Source organism: Dipodomys spectabilis, unplaced genomic scaffold, assembly GCF_019054845.1.
Source record: "Dipodomys spectabilis isolate Male_0828 unplaced genomic scaffold, ASM1905484v1 ptg000132l, whole genome shotgun sequence".
Lineage (NCBI taxonomy): Eukaryota > Metazoa > Chordata > Mammalia > Rodentia > Heteromyidae > Dipodomys > Dipodomys spectabilis.
The window spans coordinates 6,405,589-6,419,730 of NW_024870809.1; the positions used below are offsets into that span (position 1 = coordinate 6,405,589).

The 14,142-nt window shown below is 39.7% G+C and overlaps 1 protein-coding gene across 2 annotated transcripts in view; it reads left to right on the forward strand.

Annotated features, from left to right (window-relative positions):
* The window catches only part of Morc4 (MORC family CW-type zinc finger 4), a 54,689-nt gene that overhangs the window by 37,582 nt on the left and 2,965 nt on the right, over window positions 1-14,142 (forward strand). For both annotated transcript variants that reach the window (XM_042690079.1, XM_042690081.1), the window contains exons 12-14: window positions 132-200; window positions 640-691; window positions 2,054-2,229. In XM_042690079.1, coding sequence (XP_042546013.1) covers window positions 132-200; window positions 640-691; window positions 2,054-2,229 — 297 coding nt within the window. The remainder of the gene's footprint in view (window positions 1-131; window positions 201-639; window positions 692-2,053; window positions 2,230-14,142) is intronic.

Genomic DNA, 14,142 nt, shown 5'->3' on the forward strand with positions numbered 1-14,142 from the left:
GACACAAACTGAGGATTAAACTGCCCTATCATAATTTAAACTGCTGCCCCATCATAATTGTAAGGAAAGTTAAGGATAAACTGAAAAACACATTTTGCTTTCAAGAGATGGATTTATTCTCTGTGTTGCAGGAGGTGCTCTGTTCCAGAAGAACAAGAACTCATTGATGAAGACCTATACCTGAGCAAAGCTAAGCAACAGTTGAGTATATATGAGGTGGTGGAATTCATCGTAGAGTAGATGGACCTGAGTTTCTCAATAATTTCCTTATTCAGCTCTATGCTCTGCAAATTCTTTATTCCTATTTACTTCTAATCATCTCCTGATATCCTGAATGTTTCCAATTGTCTCCTCCTCTTTCTCTCCACCCCATATAGAATTTGAAAACTATTTAGTAGCATAGGTTAGGAAGAAAGAAAACCTTAGTTATTCAACAAGGCTCACATTATTTCTAATTTGGAATGGACATTATCTCCTAAATCTATCATTGGTACTCCATTTCAAACTGAGATGGTTCATGAATGAACTAAACAGAACTTTTTTGGGGGACAGATTTTTGCCATGTAGCCCAGTGTGACCTTGATCTCACTATCCTTCTGCCACCACTTCTGGAATCTAAATAGCACTTTTATCTTCTAGAGCTCAAACTATTGAGAAGAAGAAGAAGCCTATGGAAAATATACACCAACAGGTGAGAGGAAGGTCTGCCCCTTTCTTGTTCTTACATAAAAATTGCCCCAACAGAGGAGAAAGGTTGAAGGAAGCAGCAGTATTGAAAGCTGCATAGAAATGATAAGGATTTCTTTTCATGGTGTTTTCTTTTTTACTGAATCTTTGAGTTTGTGTTAATCTGTTGTTACTGATATTCAGATCATGTAAAATATACGAGTCAAATGATTTGATTCCCAGATTTGGATTCAATACTGACTCTGGGCAGTGTGAATGTCACATTCAGTGTCACAAAATAGTCCAGGCTGTGTTCTATCCTCATACAGGCTGCTCCTCTTGAGTGTCTGGTTTTCCTGTCTCCTTTCTTTCAGGATTCAGAGATGATTTCTTCCTCTTTTTCTCTTGGGAAGAAGGGTTGGTTCTTTGTGTCCTCACCCCTATCCCTGCTTTCATGCTGGCTGGCTTTGTAAAGACTCTGCTGTTTTGAATTTTCAGGAGCACTGTCTCTCGGACATGGTTGCCCAGCTCCGGACGCTGAAGGGTGCAATAAGGTTGGCCGTCCTTTCAGAGACACTCCTTTCCTGACAGCCACCATAGCACCCGTATATCTTCCCTACCCAACCTTGCCTTTCTGCATGCTTTCCCTACTTCCCAAAGTTCTGTTAGTTGCATGTTACATTTACTTTCCACCCTCTTGGTCAGGGTAGGTCAGACTGATGAGGAGAGAGGCAGTTTGATACTAATGCTTCTGATGGCCTGCTCAAACCCAAGCATATGAGCAGTTAGGTTTCAAATACTAATGTCTTAGCTTAATACATGATGAAGAGATTGGGAGCTTTCCTACTGCCCTGTCCTCATTCAGTTTACCTCCCCCCTGTTTTCCTTTATCTGAATCATTCATACTCTCTTTATAAGCTGGCTCTTCCACAAGATCCCAGATGCATGTCTCTGTGAGTGTACTATGAAAATATTAGTCTCTAGCATGCATTTCTCCCAAACCAGCACAGACACTTGCTGCAACGCTTTTTCTCTCCACCCTTACTTTCATCACAGACCTCAGAAGAATGAAAACCCAGCCTTAAACTGGGTCACCAGAGGGAAACACAGTGATTGGGGGCCAGGGTTTATGTTGTGGGTGGGATAGGTCTAGGAGCCAATACATGAGTTGAGGGAGGTCTGTGAGTGTCTAGCTGGTAAGGTTAATGACTGAACGTGCCTGAGTTCAGTGTTCTGATGTACATTGCTGTGTACTGTTTGTTTCTGTAAGGAACAGTTTGTTTTTATTTGGACAAGCATTCTTTCCTAGCATCACAAGGATTGACTCGTCCTTAAAATTTTTGTGTTTGATTTTGAGATTTTTATGAATTCTTCCTTTATTTGCTAGGTATTTAGCAATCCACCAAAGATTCCTCCTGTTCAAGATATGGCTGGATTTAATGCTAAGATAACTGGATTTGAGAGAATGGATAGTCCTCGCCTACTTCTAACTGCTGAAGATGAAAGCAGATTACCTGCTCTTCAACTTAAACCTCTGGATCCAAGTGTTTTTCATTTTCCCAGGTGACTAAGAAACATTGTCTTTTTGTCAGTAGGAAGCTGCATGGTCTGTTTTCCTGTAGAGTAAGTTGATCTGTTCTATGTATATATTTGTCCTCAGCCACATCATAACATTCACAAGGAAAGGCATAGTTTTAGGTTGCTAGAATGGTCTGTTGCATGCGCCCTTAATTTTACTGTGGCACAGCTGATATGTCAAGTGTATGTATTTTGAAGTGATCCTTTGCTGAAGTTCTTTTACGCATTAGGTGTTTAGGTTATGTTGGGAATTGTACAAGTGAAATAACAGGCATAGTAACTCTTAGAAAACTAAGGTGTATTATAAATAACATAGACAAGCACTGTTCCATCCTTGAGTCTTTAGAGGATTTGTAAGACCTAGCACACGCTGGTCGTGTATAAAAATAGTAGAAATTTGTGCTATTATGTAAGTGTTACCACATTGTTCTTTCTCTTTGAGTATATTAGGAAAGATTTTAGTCTTGGGCTTTATACTTCTTCATCTTCTAGCACCTCACCAGTGTTATTTTGTGGGTCCTTAAAAGAGAAAACAGCATAAGGATTCATTTTTTTTTAAATACCGGGAGTATCTAAAATTCTAAAGGATAGCACTACACTCACAGTGCCACAAAAATGGACTCAGTACTCCATTTCATGACTCCTTGCTTTCTACACTGCTGTGCTTCTCACCCTGGCAGTTGCTCTGTAATAGTAGAAACTTCTATACTTGTCAATAGTGTAACCTTTATATACTGAACTTGCAAGTGCCCCTTTTTAGTTTGTCTTCTTAAATGTATATTAGACTACATTATAAGGTAAGTTTTAGATAAATGTTACTGGTTCTTTACATGTTGGTTTCTTCTTAATGTCTTTGTAGCTTCTTATCTAGCTACACAATTGTACAGGTTGTAAGTCCTCTGTTCAGTGAGTCTTCCACAAATAAGCCAGGTAAATAATGGAGGAATCTCAAGACCCTCTGAACTTGAGTGCATAGTCTCAAGAGGAAGTAAGCTTTTAGGAACAAAGATAATACTTTGTTTTGACAGTGCTAGAGTTTGAACCCAGGGCCTTGTGACTGCTAGGCTGGCTCTCTACTACTCACACACTTCCAGCTTAGCTTTTTGCTGGTTATTTTGGAAATGGAATCTCCAAACTTTTCTTTTCTTTCTTTCTTTCTTTTTTTGGTCAGTCATGGGAGTTCAACTCTTGGCCTGGGCACTGTTCTTCAGTTCTACCACTTGAGCCACAGCCCCACTTCTGGCTTTTTTCTGCTTATGTGGTGCTGAGGAATCAAATCCAGGGCCTCATGCATGCGAGGCAAGCGCTGTACCACAGAGCCAACTTCCAAGCCCCCTCTCCCAGAATATTCTGCCTGGAGGCTAACCTTAAACTGTATTCCTCCAGATCTCATGCCTGCTAGGATTGCAGGCATGAGCTACTGGTGCCTGGCAAAATGAATTAAACTTTTAAAGAGTTAAATGACATTATTGAAAGCATCTATAATCATATCTTGGAATATGATAGGTATTTTTAATGGTTGAGTCATATTGAAGGAGAAATTTATGATTGAAATTTGTATTAAGGGTGTAAACTATAGTCTCAGTATTTTGGGCTTAGCTCTACCCTTTCTCATCTATACTTTTAAAATTCCCATTGTATATTTCAGGGGTATACAGTAAGTACCTTGTGTTACTTCTTACCTTGGTCTTCTGGACACTTACCAAGTAATTGCTTTTGAGTCCTTACTGTACTATGGATACTTCCCCCCCCCCAGTATTTCTTTTTCAATTCTACAGTGATTTTTTTTGGGGGGGTAATCCCAGAAAGATTATAAATGGTTATTTGTACATTGTATTTTTTGAGTGCAATACTATAATACATCCATTGGGTGGCATACTTCGTCAGTCTTTATTGGAGTGTTTGTATGAGTCTTTAGGAATATTATATCCAGAGTGAGATTTAGGCCTAGGTAGAGGACAGGTCAAGTACTTTGGCCATTTTTATGTAAGTTTAATTTCTTGTCTCCTTTTTTGATATTGGGGATTGAGCACAGATCCTTGTTCACACTAGGCAAACAACCACTGTGCTACATCCCCAGGCTGTAATTTTAATTTATTGAAAATAAAATTCTTTCAAGAGAAAAAGATATGTGATACCTGATGATGCTTATACTGTGTTATGAAAAGTCAGTAAGTGATAATAATTGTGTCATTTTAACTGGGTATCAGTAGCTCATACTTGTAATCCTAGCTACTCAGAAGGCTGATCTAGAGGATTACAGTTTAAAGCCAATCTGAGGAGAAAAGTCCAGTAGACTCCCAAATCCAAAATAACCAGCAAAATGGTGGCTCAAATGGTAGAATGTGAGCCAAGTTAGCAAGCTGAGCAAGCTCATGGCCCTCAGTTCAATCCTCTATAATGGCAATATATATGAATGGAATAAATAGGTTCAGTCATGAGTTAGAAAGTGCTCCTTTGGCTGGGAGCTGGTGGCTCACGCCTGTAATCCTAGCTACTCAGGAGGCTAAGAGCTGAGGATCACGGTTCAAAGCCAGCCCAGGCAGGAAAGTCTATGAGACTCTTATTTCCAATAACCACCAGAAAACCAGAAGTGACGCTGTAGCCCAAGTGGTAGAGCGCTAGCCTTGAGCTGAAGAGCTGAGGGACAGTGCTCAGGCCCAGAGTTCAAGTTCCATGACCAACAAAAAAAATTTTTTTACAGAAGAAAAGGGAAAAGAAAGAGTTGTAGAGGGGGTAACTTTGATCAAAGAATACATTATATGGATTAAAAGAGTACATGTATGGAAATACCACAATGAAGCCTCTTTTATATGATTAATGTTCACTAATAAAAAAAAGAGAAAAGAGAGAAAACGCCAGGAGCTGGTGGTAACTTACCTGTATTCCTAGCTACTCAGGAGGAAGAGATTTTTTGAAGATCCAGGTTTGAAGCCAGCCTGAGCAGGAAAGTCTGTGAGACTCATATCTCCAGTTAAACACCAAAAAGACAGAAGTACACCTGTGGCTCAAGTAGTAGAGTGTGAGCCTTAAGGTGACAAAACCAAGCAAAAGCATGAGGCCTTGAGTTCAATCCCCAGTCCCGAAAGAGGGGGGGGTGGGGGGGGGAATGGGGGAGAGGGAGAGGAAGAAGAATTTGAGAGACAGACATTCATGAAAAGAACATCAGACAAGCTCTTGACCTTGTTCCCACAGAAGCACAAATAAAGAAGCATGTTTTAGGAGAATAAGGTTTGGAAACTTCCATGCATCTGTCATGTACCTCAGCTAACAGGACTGATAGAGAAAGTGCTTTTGGTTTCCAGACCCTGCAATTACTGGGCTCTTCTGGGATGACCCTTTGACCTGGGGAGGGCAGCCTCTACCCCCTGTGGCTCCCAATAGGCACTCAAGTTTGTGCCTTTTATTTTCGTTCCTTGGGAGAGTTGACAGCACCTTGGGATCCATCAGACACTGGGCCTTTCATAAATGTTTTCAGCAAATTTTCATTTGCAGCCTCCAGTACTGATAAAATGAGAGAAAAGGAGAGAGAAAGGGACAGAAGGAGAGAAGGAGGGAGGGAGGAAAGAGAGAGAGAGAAGAGAGATTTAGAAATCAAGAGAGTGATACCAGTGTAAAGTTAGTTTCCTACTTCAATGAAATAGCCAAGAAATATACCCTTACATTTGTGATCACTAGATTTTTAGAAAGGGTGCCAAGAAGGTTCAAGGGGAGAAAGACAGGGATGGGACAGCTAGTATCTGAATGCAAGCAAATGAAGTTGGATTCCTATCTCACACTGTACAAATAAAGCTAACTCTAAATGGCTCATAGATCTAAATGTAGGAGCTAAAACTAAAACTCTTAGAAGAAAGCATGGCAGTAAATACTTAAGACTTTAGATTAGACTAGTTTTTTAGATATGACATGAAAAGCTCAAGAACAATGAAAAATAGTTAAACTTGCCTGCATACAGATTTTTAAAAAAACTTTGAACTGCAAAGGATACTGCCAAGAAAGTGACAGGAATTTGGGTGCCAGTGGCTCACACCTGTAATCCTAGATATTTTCAAGGTAGAGATTGGAAGAAGAATGGTTTGAGGTAAGCCTAGGAAAAAGTTCATGAGACCTCCTCTTAGCAGAAAAATCTGGGCATGGTAGTGTAAGCTTGTCTTGTGAGCTACAGAGGGAAGCATAAGGAAGACATGCTCCATGTCAGCCTGGGCAAAAATGAACAGTAAAGTGGCTGAAGGCTTTATATCTCAAGTAATAGAAAACCTGGCTAGCAAGCATGAAATCTGACTTCAAATCCCAGAATTGAAGGGGGAAAAAGTGGTAGGAAAGTCAGGTGGTAACATTGCAAATTTGAGGCCAGCCTGGACTACATAGTGAGCACAAGGCTAGCCTGTATTGTAGCAAGATTCTATATTGAAAAGAAAAAGAAAAGAACCCCACAGACTGTGAAACCCATTGTGGAAGTATTATACATGATGAGAGAGTAATCTAGAACATATAAAAAGCTATTACAGAGCTGAGCTCATACCTGTAATCCTAGCTACTCAGGAGGCTGAGATCTGAGGAGCGAGGTTCAAGGCCAGCCCAGGCAGGAAAATCTGTGAGACTCTTATCTCCAATAAACTACTCAGAAAACCGGAAGCAGTGCAGTGACTCAAGCAGTAGAGTGCTCACCTTGAGCTGAAGAGCTGAAAGCCCAGAGTCCAAGCCCCACTACCGACCTCCAACCCCCCAAAAAAAGCTATTACAGGCCAGGTGCCAGCTATAATCCTAGCTGAGATCTGAGGATCACAGTTCAAATCCAGCCTGGGCAGGAAACTCAGCAAGACTCTTATCTCCAATAAACCACTCAAAAAACCAGAAGTGGCACTGTGGCTCTAGTGGTAGAGCACTGTCCTTGAGCTGAAGAGCTAAAGGACAGTGCCTAGGCCCAGAGTCCAAGCCCCATGACTGACCAAAAAAAAAGCTATTCACTGATTAAAAAGACAAACAGCTAATTAAAAATGACCAAAAGAGATAGGCAGTTGACTGAAAAACATGAGAAAAGATGATCAGCATCATGCTAGCCATCATGACAATGGAAATCATAACCACAATTACCTTGTATTCCACACCCTCTAGGATGGCTATGATTGAAAAGAAGGATAATAACAAGGATTGGCAAGGATGTGGCAAAATTGGAAGCCTCTTACATTTGAATGGTATTAATGCAAAATGTTGCCACTGCTTTAGAAGAGGCTGGAAATTTAACAAAATTTTAAAAATAGAGGGCTGGGAAGGTGGCTCAGTGGTAGAGCGCTTGCCTTGCATGCATGAGGCCTTGGGTTCGATTCCTCAGCACCACATAAGCAAAAAGAAAAAAAATTTAAAAATAGTTACTATATGACCCAGTCATTCCACTTTGAAGTATATACCCAAGAAAACTAAATATATATATATATATATATATATACAAAAACTTATATAAAATATTCATAACAGCATTAGTAACAGTAGCCAAAAAGTAGAAGCAATCTAAGTGTCTGTTGGTTTATAAAAGTATTAAATATAAAATATGGAATATTCTATGGATATACGTTGTATAGATATGCAATGGAATATTGTTCAGCCATATAAAGGAATTTGGTAGTCACTTTTTGTCACTATAGTGAAATACTAGAGACCAGGTAACTTTATTAAGAAAATATTTACTTAATTCAGTTCAGAAGGCTTAACATCATAGCACCATCATGCTGGCAAAGTCCTGAGGTGGTACCTGGGAAATGACAGACAGGGAGCCTTCATGTCTATCCTCCCCACTGAACTCAATACCAAGTTATAAAAAATGAAATCAGGGTCTTGAACAAAAAAGAAATAAAAGCTTATTAGAAGACTATGTAAGCTGTTGTCTCAGAAAGAAGTATAATTCTGGGGAACAGAGGAGGGTAGCTTTTATAGAAAAGCCCAAGAGAGAACTATAGGCATGGTTCAGAGTAGTAGAGTACCTATCTAATGAGAACAGTGCCCTGAGTTCAAAACCCCAGTACCACCAGAGGGGGTAAAAGGCCCAAACAGCACAGGCTTCTGGATGTGTATGCTGGTGTATGACTTCAGGCAGCAACAGTAGCCTTGATCCCACTTATTCCTTGGTGTGCTGGTATTATTCTTCCAGAGCTCTATTCCTTACTGTCCAAATGTTCTTTCATTCCTGTGGTCAACAAGGTCAGGAGAGGAGTGGGGTGACCTTGCCTGGAACAGTTAAAACATTCTTGAATTCCATCACATGGGGAGCAGGGGGTAATGAGGGATGGGGGAATAAGAGAGTGAGAAAGAAAAGGGAAAAAAAACCTTAAAAAACTTGCGTAACTAGCCCAACACTTTACGGTAAATTACCATAAAGGAGTATGGCTCCCCCAACTTTCTTCTCTTTCAAGGCTGTTGGAATAGGTGGAACAGTGGCTCAACAGTAGAGCAGTTGCTTCATAAGCATGACACTCTGAATTCAAACCCTAGTACTGCTAAAAACCCCGAATCAGTAACAGGATTGTTTTGATGATTTTATATTCCTAGTATTTCCACATGAATTTTAGGGTGAGGTGCTAGATTTCTGCAAAAGAGCCATCTGGTATATTTTCTTACAAGGGATAATACTGAATGTGTACATGAATTTGGGAGTTTTACCATATTAACATTTATCAAATCTTTTAGGGCTGGTAGCATTGCTCAAGAGGTAGAGTGCCTGGTATCAAGTGTGTGGCCCTGAGTTCAGTCCTCAAGAACTGTTCAACAAAAAAAACTTTCAACAATGTTAAGTCTTTTGATTCACCAACAAGAATATCTTCCCATTCATTTGTTTTCAATTTCATTCACAATATTTTGTAGTTTTCAGTATATAAGTCTCATTTGACCTACTTCTATTAAAGTATGTCTTAATATTTTTCAAGTTAAGATTACAGAAGAAGAAAATATCCAGGCAAACCTGTAATTACAGCCACACTTAAAATCCTAGCAGTTTAAGAGGCTGAGATCTGAAGATCACAGTTCAAAGCCAGCCCAGGAAAACAAATCCAAGGAACTCTTAAATCTCATTAGCCAGCAAAAAGCTGAAAGAGCTGTGGCTCAAGTGGTAGAGTGCCAGCCTTGAGCAAAAATGCTAAGGAACAGTACCCAGGCCTTGAGTTCAACCCCAGTGCTGGCACCAAAACAAACAAAATACAAACATTCTGATTAGTTATTGAGCTAAAACTTCAGTTGTGAGCACATTCAGGTTTCTGTTTCTGTTATGTATTTACATTTATATCCTTTGCTCTCTCCTTTTCTTTCTTCTACCCTCTTTGTCTCCTTTCTTTCCCTCCTTTCCTTTTCCTTCCATCCTTCCCCACATCCCTTCCTTATATATAGCCAATATTTAACCATGAGGGCTCTGCCCTGATGATCTTAACCTAATTTTAATTACTTCCCAAAGACCACCAGCAATAAACACCATAGTTTCTTCTCTTAATATGTCACAATGGGGACTAAATGTTAATACCTGAAGCCTTGGGGACATACTCAAACCATACCAACACCATAGCAACAAGGAATAACTAATACATGCTCCAAAATGGGTAAACATTGAAAAGAATTATGCTAAGTGAAAACCAGTTCCAAAAGAACAAGCAAAAATGCCATGCTTGTGTAATCCCAGCTATTGCAAAAGATGATGGGATGATCACCTGGGTCCATTAATTCAAGACTACCCTGGCCAATATTAATTTTGAGACATCCATCTCAGAAACATTAGAAACTCTAAAAAGTCTACATGTTATATTTTGTTTTATGAAATACCTACAGTTGGTTTCCATATTTTAGGCAGAAAAACTCTTAATAGTTGCCTAGAGGTGGTTGGGGTGTGGAGAGTGACTACCAATTGAGTAGGGGTTTATCTTGGGATAATATAAACTTTCTAAGCTTAGATTATGGTAATGGTTATTTAACTCTGCGTTTATTAAAGCTGGTAAGTTGCATATTGGGATAATTCAAATCATTTACTTCTCAATAAAGATATTTAGAAATAGGGGCTGGGAAGATGGCTCAGTGGTAGAGCGCTTGCCTTGCATGCATGAGGCCCTGAGTTAGATTCCTCAGCACCACATAAGCAAAAAGAAAAAAGCCAGAAGTGGCGCTGTGGCTCAGGTGGTAGAGCACTATCCTTGAGCTGAAGAGCTGAGGGACAGTGCCCAAGCCCAGAGTTCAGGCCCCACGACCGGACCCCCCCCCCCCCCCAAAAAAAAAAGATGTTTAGAAATAGGTTTTCTGGAAAGAGAACATAGAACCATGGAGCCATGATTTTGGGTCCTTAACATTTTTTATACTGTACTTTTTTGTTTTTTCTTTTTTGGTACTGGGGATTGAACCCAAGACGTTGCACTTGCTAGGCAAGACCTTTGCCACTGAACTACATCCCAGTCCTTGGTCCTTACTTTTGCCTGTTATAGTGTCTTAAAGCATAGGAGGAAACAAGGGTGGATCCGGGAACAGTCTATACTTAGTTTGAATGTAGTAATCTCTGTGCTGGTTAGTGAGATACAAAACTGATTATACATTTGATAATATATAAACCCCTCAGAGACCACTTTGAAGATGCAAAAACATGGTACATGTCTGTTTTGGTAAAAAAAAGAGAGAGAGAGAGAGAGAGAGAGAAAATAAGTCAGAAATACCTATAAAGTTACTATGGAGAAGTAGAAGTAATATGACCAAAAAAGAATAAAAAGAGAAAAAAACTTTGTAATTGGAGCCAAGTTCCTAGGACACAAAACCCTTAATTAGGGGGTCGTACTTCAAAGCCAGCCAAGGTAGGAAAGTACATGAGACTCCAGTTGACTTTCCCAAAAAAGCAGAAAGTGGAGTGTAGCTCAAGTGGTAGAGTGTTGGCCTTGAATACAAAAGTTCAGTGACAGCACCCAGACCATGAGCTCAAGCCTCTGGACTATCATGCATATGCAGAATCATCAAAAAAAACCTACCCCAGGACTATCATGCATATGCAGAATCATCAAAAAAATCTAATCTTCACTAAATTAGTGAATACACATATAAGAATATTTTCCTAGAGGGAAGGACCAGACTTCCCAGAGATACATAGATCCAATGGGTAAAATCCACTTAATCTCTCAAGTATATAATTTTTTTGATTGCCACTAGTGACAGTTTTGTTGCCTTATCTGCTTCTAGCAGTTAATTAAGCTCCTCAAGGAGCATATACTTTTATATTTTAGTAAGATAACCTAGAATTTACATACATAAACACACATACACACAGGACTGGAAACGTGGCTTGGTGGTAGAGCAAATGCCTAGCATGTGGGGATTTCTATCGCCAGCACCACAAGAAGAAAACAACATATACACAACAGATTGACAAGGATACGTGTTCGAACAAGTGATACAGGAGTTCAAAAGTAGCATTTTCTGGCTGTGCTCATTCTAGTCGAGAGGAGCAGCACAAAAAGATATGGGGTGTTCAGTTTGGCTGGTGTTTCTGATGTGAGTAATGGGAGGTAAAGTTAGGGTCATATTACCTCCCAGCTCTGCTGCCCACTAGCCATCTTTCTGATAATCTTTTCAAAATAATTGAGATAATAATACCAAATTACCTCTGGTTATTGGGAGAAGTAATAAAATAGTACATGATAAACACTAATCATGTATCTGAGCTTTTATATTGTGGTGAACAGCAAAGCTTTGAATAAGGAATAGTGCAGTCTCCAGTTGTGCTTTAGGAAGATTAATTCTGCAGTAGATGATCTAGAAAGAGCAGAGATCAGAGGGAAGCCGTCATAATATCTTGTATTAGAGTGTTGATAGTGTATAAATCACTGTATAAAACTATAAAAATTACAGTTTGGTGAGGCTAACACAACTAAGAAACACAGAAGAAGAAACAAGGCTGAAAGTACAAACAAAAAGTCACTTTTGGTCACAGTGGTACCTCCAGGAAGAAATGTGTGACAGGCACTTGCAGATTTAGTACTTGAGATCAGGGTTTGGGAGAATGTTTTGCTCAGAGATGATAGCCAAGAGATTGTATGGGATTACCAAAAAGAAGAAATGTAGTCCAGAAAAGCAGACAGTTAAGGATAGAACCCTTGAGAGTTGGGAAAATGAAGATAAGGCAAATCATATTACTTTAATTGCCTCTCATAAAATTTTGTTGTTACTATATTACACACACACACACACACACACTCACACACACACACACCCCTACCTTCATTCCTGCCATCTGATTATCTTCCTCAGTAGCACAGCTAAATGAGCCATCTAGAGCCCCTTGCAGGTGTTTGAATATTGATACGTTTGGTTTTTGTGTGTGAGTGTGTGTGCACACGCATGTGCATGCACTGATCCTAGGGCTTGAACTTGGCCTGGGCACTATTCCTGAGCTTTTTTTTGGCTCAATGCTAGCACTCTACCACGTGGAGCCATAGCTCCTCTTCCAGCTTTGTGATGGTTAATTGGAGAGAAGACTCCTTAGACTTTCCTGCCTAGGCTGGCTTCAAAATATGATCCTCAGATCACTGCCTCCTTAGTACCTAGGATTACAGGCATGAAACATTGGCATCAGGCCATTTGTTCTTATATTGTCCCTAAATCTGTTTGCTTTTCCTCTGAGGCTGACACAACAAAATCTGTTGAGGTAGCAGGCAAGCTTTATTTCTGAAGAACATGAACAACTTAGATTTGAGTGGTCTTACTGGAGTTTTCAGAAATTGCCAAGAGATATGGGCAAGCTTGAGGCTAATAAATAGCATGATTGATTCTTTCTCATTGAAAGTGTGGAAGTATTGATCTTGAGATGTTTGGGCTGGTTTAGCCACAGAGATGGCAGAATAGTTAAAAGGACAGCAGTTGGTTTTTCCATCTTACTATATGCTATAAAATTGCCTTTGGATTTCACTGGCATCATCTGTTGTTATATTCCTTAAGCTGTTAGTGCATAGAGCAGTCTGAAATGGAAGGTAATCTGAGGTCATCATCCTGAGCTTCTGTAGAATAGAGGAAGTGCAGCTTTGTGCCCGACCTAGGAGAATCTTTGTCCCAATGGGGAAATGAATTGGCCTATTCACTTTGTTTCTGACTAGCGCCTTGTGTTTTAATTAACTTTTACAAGTGAATAATGGGCAATAGCCATAATCTAGTTAGCTGGCAAATGAATTGTATGGTGTTCTACTGCAATATAAAAATGTGCATAAGTCTTTGATACTACATGGTTTTGTGACACTTTAAAATGAACAAGCTGGCTTTCTTCTCTGCACACACTAGTAGGCTTTTTATGGCCTTACTGCAGGTTTTGTATTGTCTGTTTTTTATTTGTTTTCTTTTATTGCACTTAGGAAACTTTTAAGTCAGGATGGTTCCACATTCATTTTTAGAATTTTTACCAAAGTCATCCTAGTCCTGTTTTATTCAGATGCTGCTGACTGTGAAGAACTTCCAGCTTTACCTCTGTGTTAATTGTTGTATGAATAAAAGGGCTGAGGCTTAGTGGGTGAAGTTGCTGAGTTAGTCTATTTGTTACTATAACAAAACACAAGAGGCTAGGTAATTTTATAAAGAGGTTTATTTAACTCAGTTCTGGATGTTCACTGGTAGAGCACCACTATTAGTTTGGCTATAGTAAAAGTCTTATGGTGAATAGTAGGAATGTGTTTGAGGGGAAGAAGTCACATTGCCGTGTGAGAAGCCTAGAGTGCAGATTGAGAGTCGGTATCCCTCTTTTATGCCATCTTTTTCTTGTAAGAACCCAGAGTCCCATGAGAGCTGCTTTAATCCCTTTTGAGGACAGCACCATCAGTGACCTAAAACTTCCCACTAGGGTGACCCTTTTAGCAGTTCCACACTATTTTTTAACATTGCCACACTAGGGTTAAGCTTCCAAAC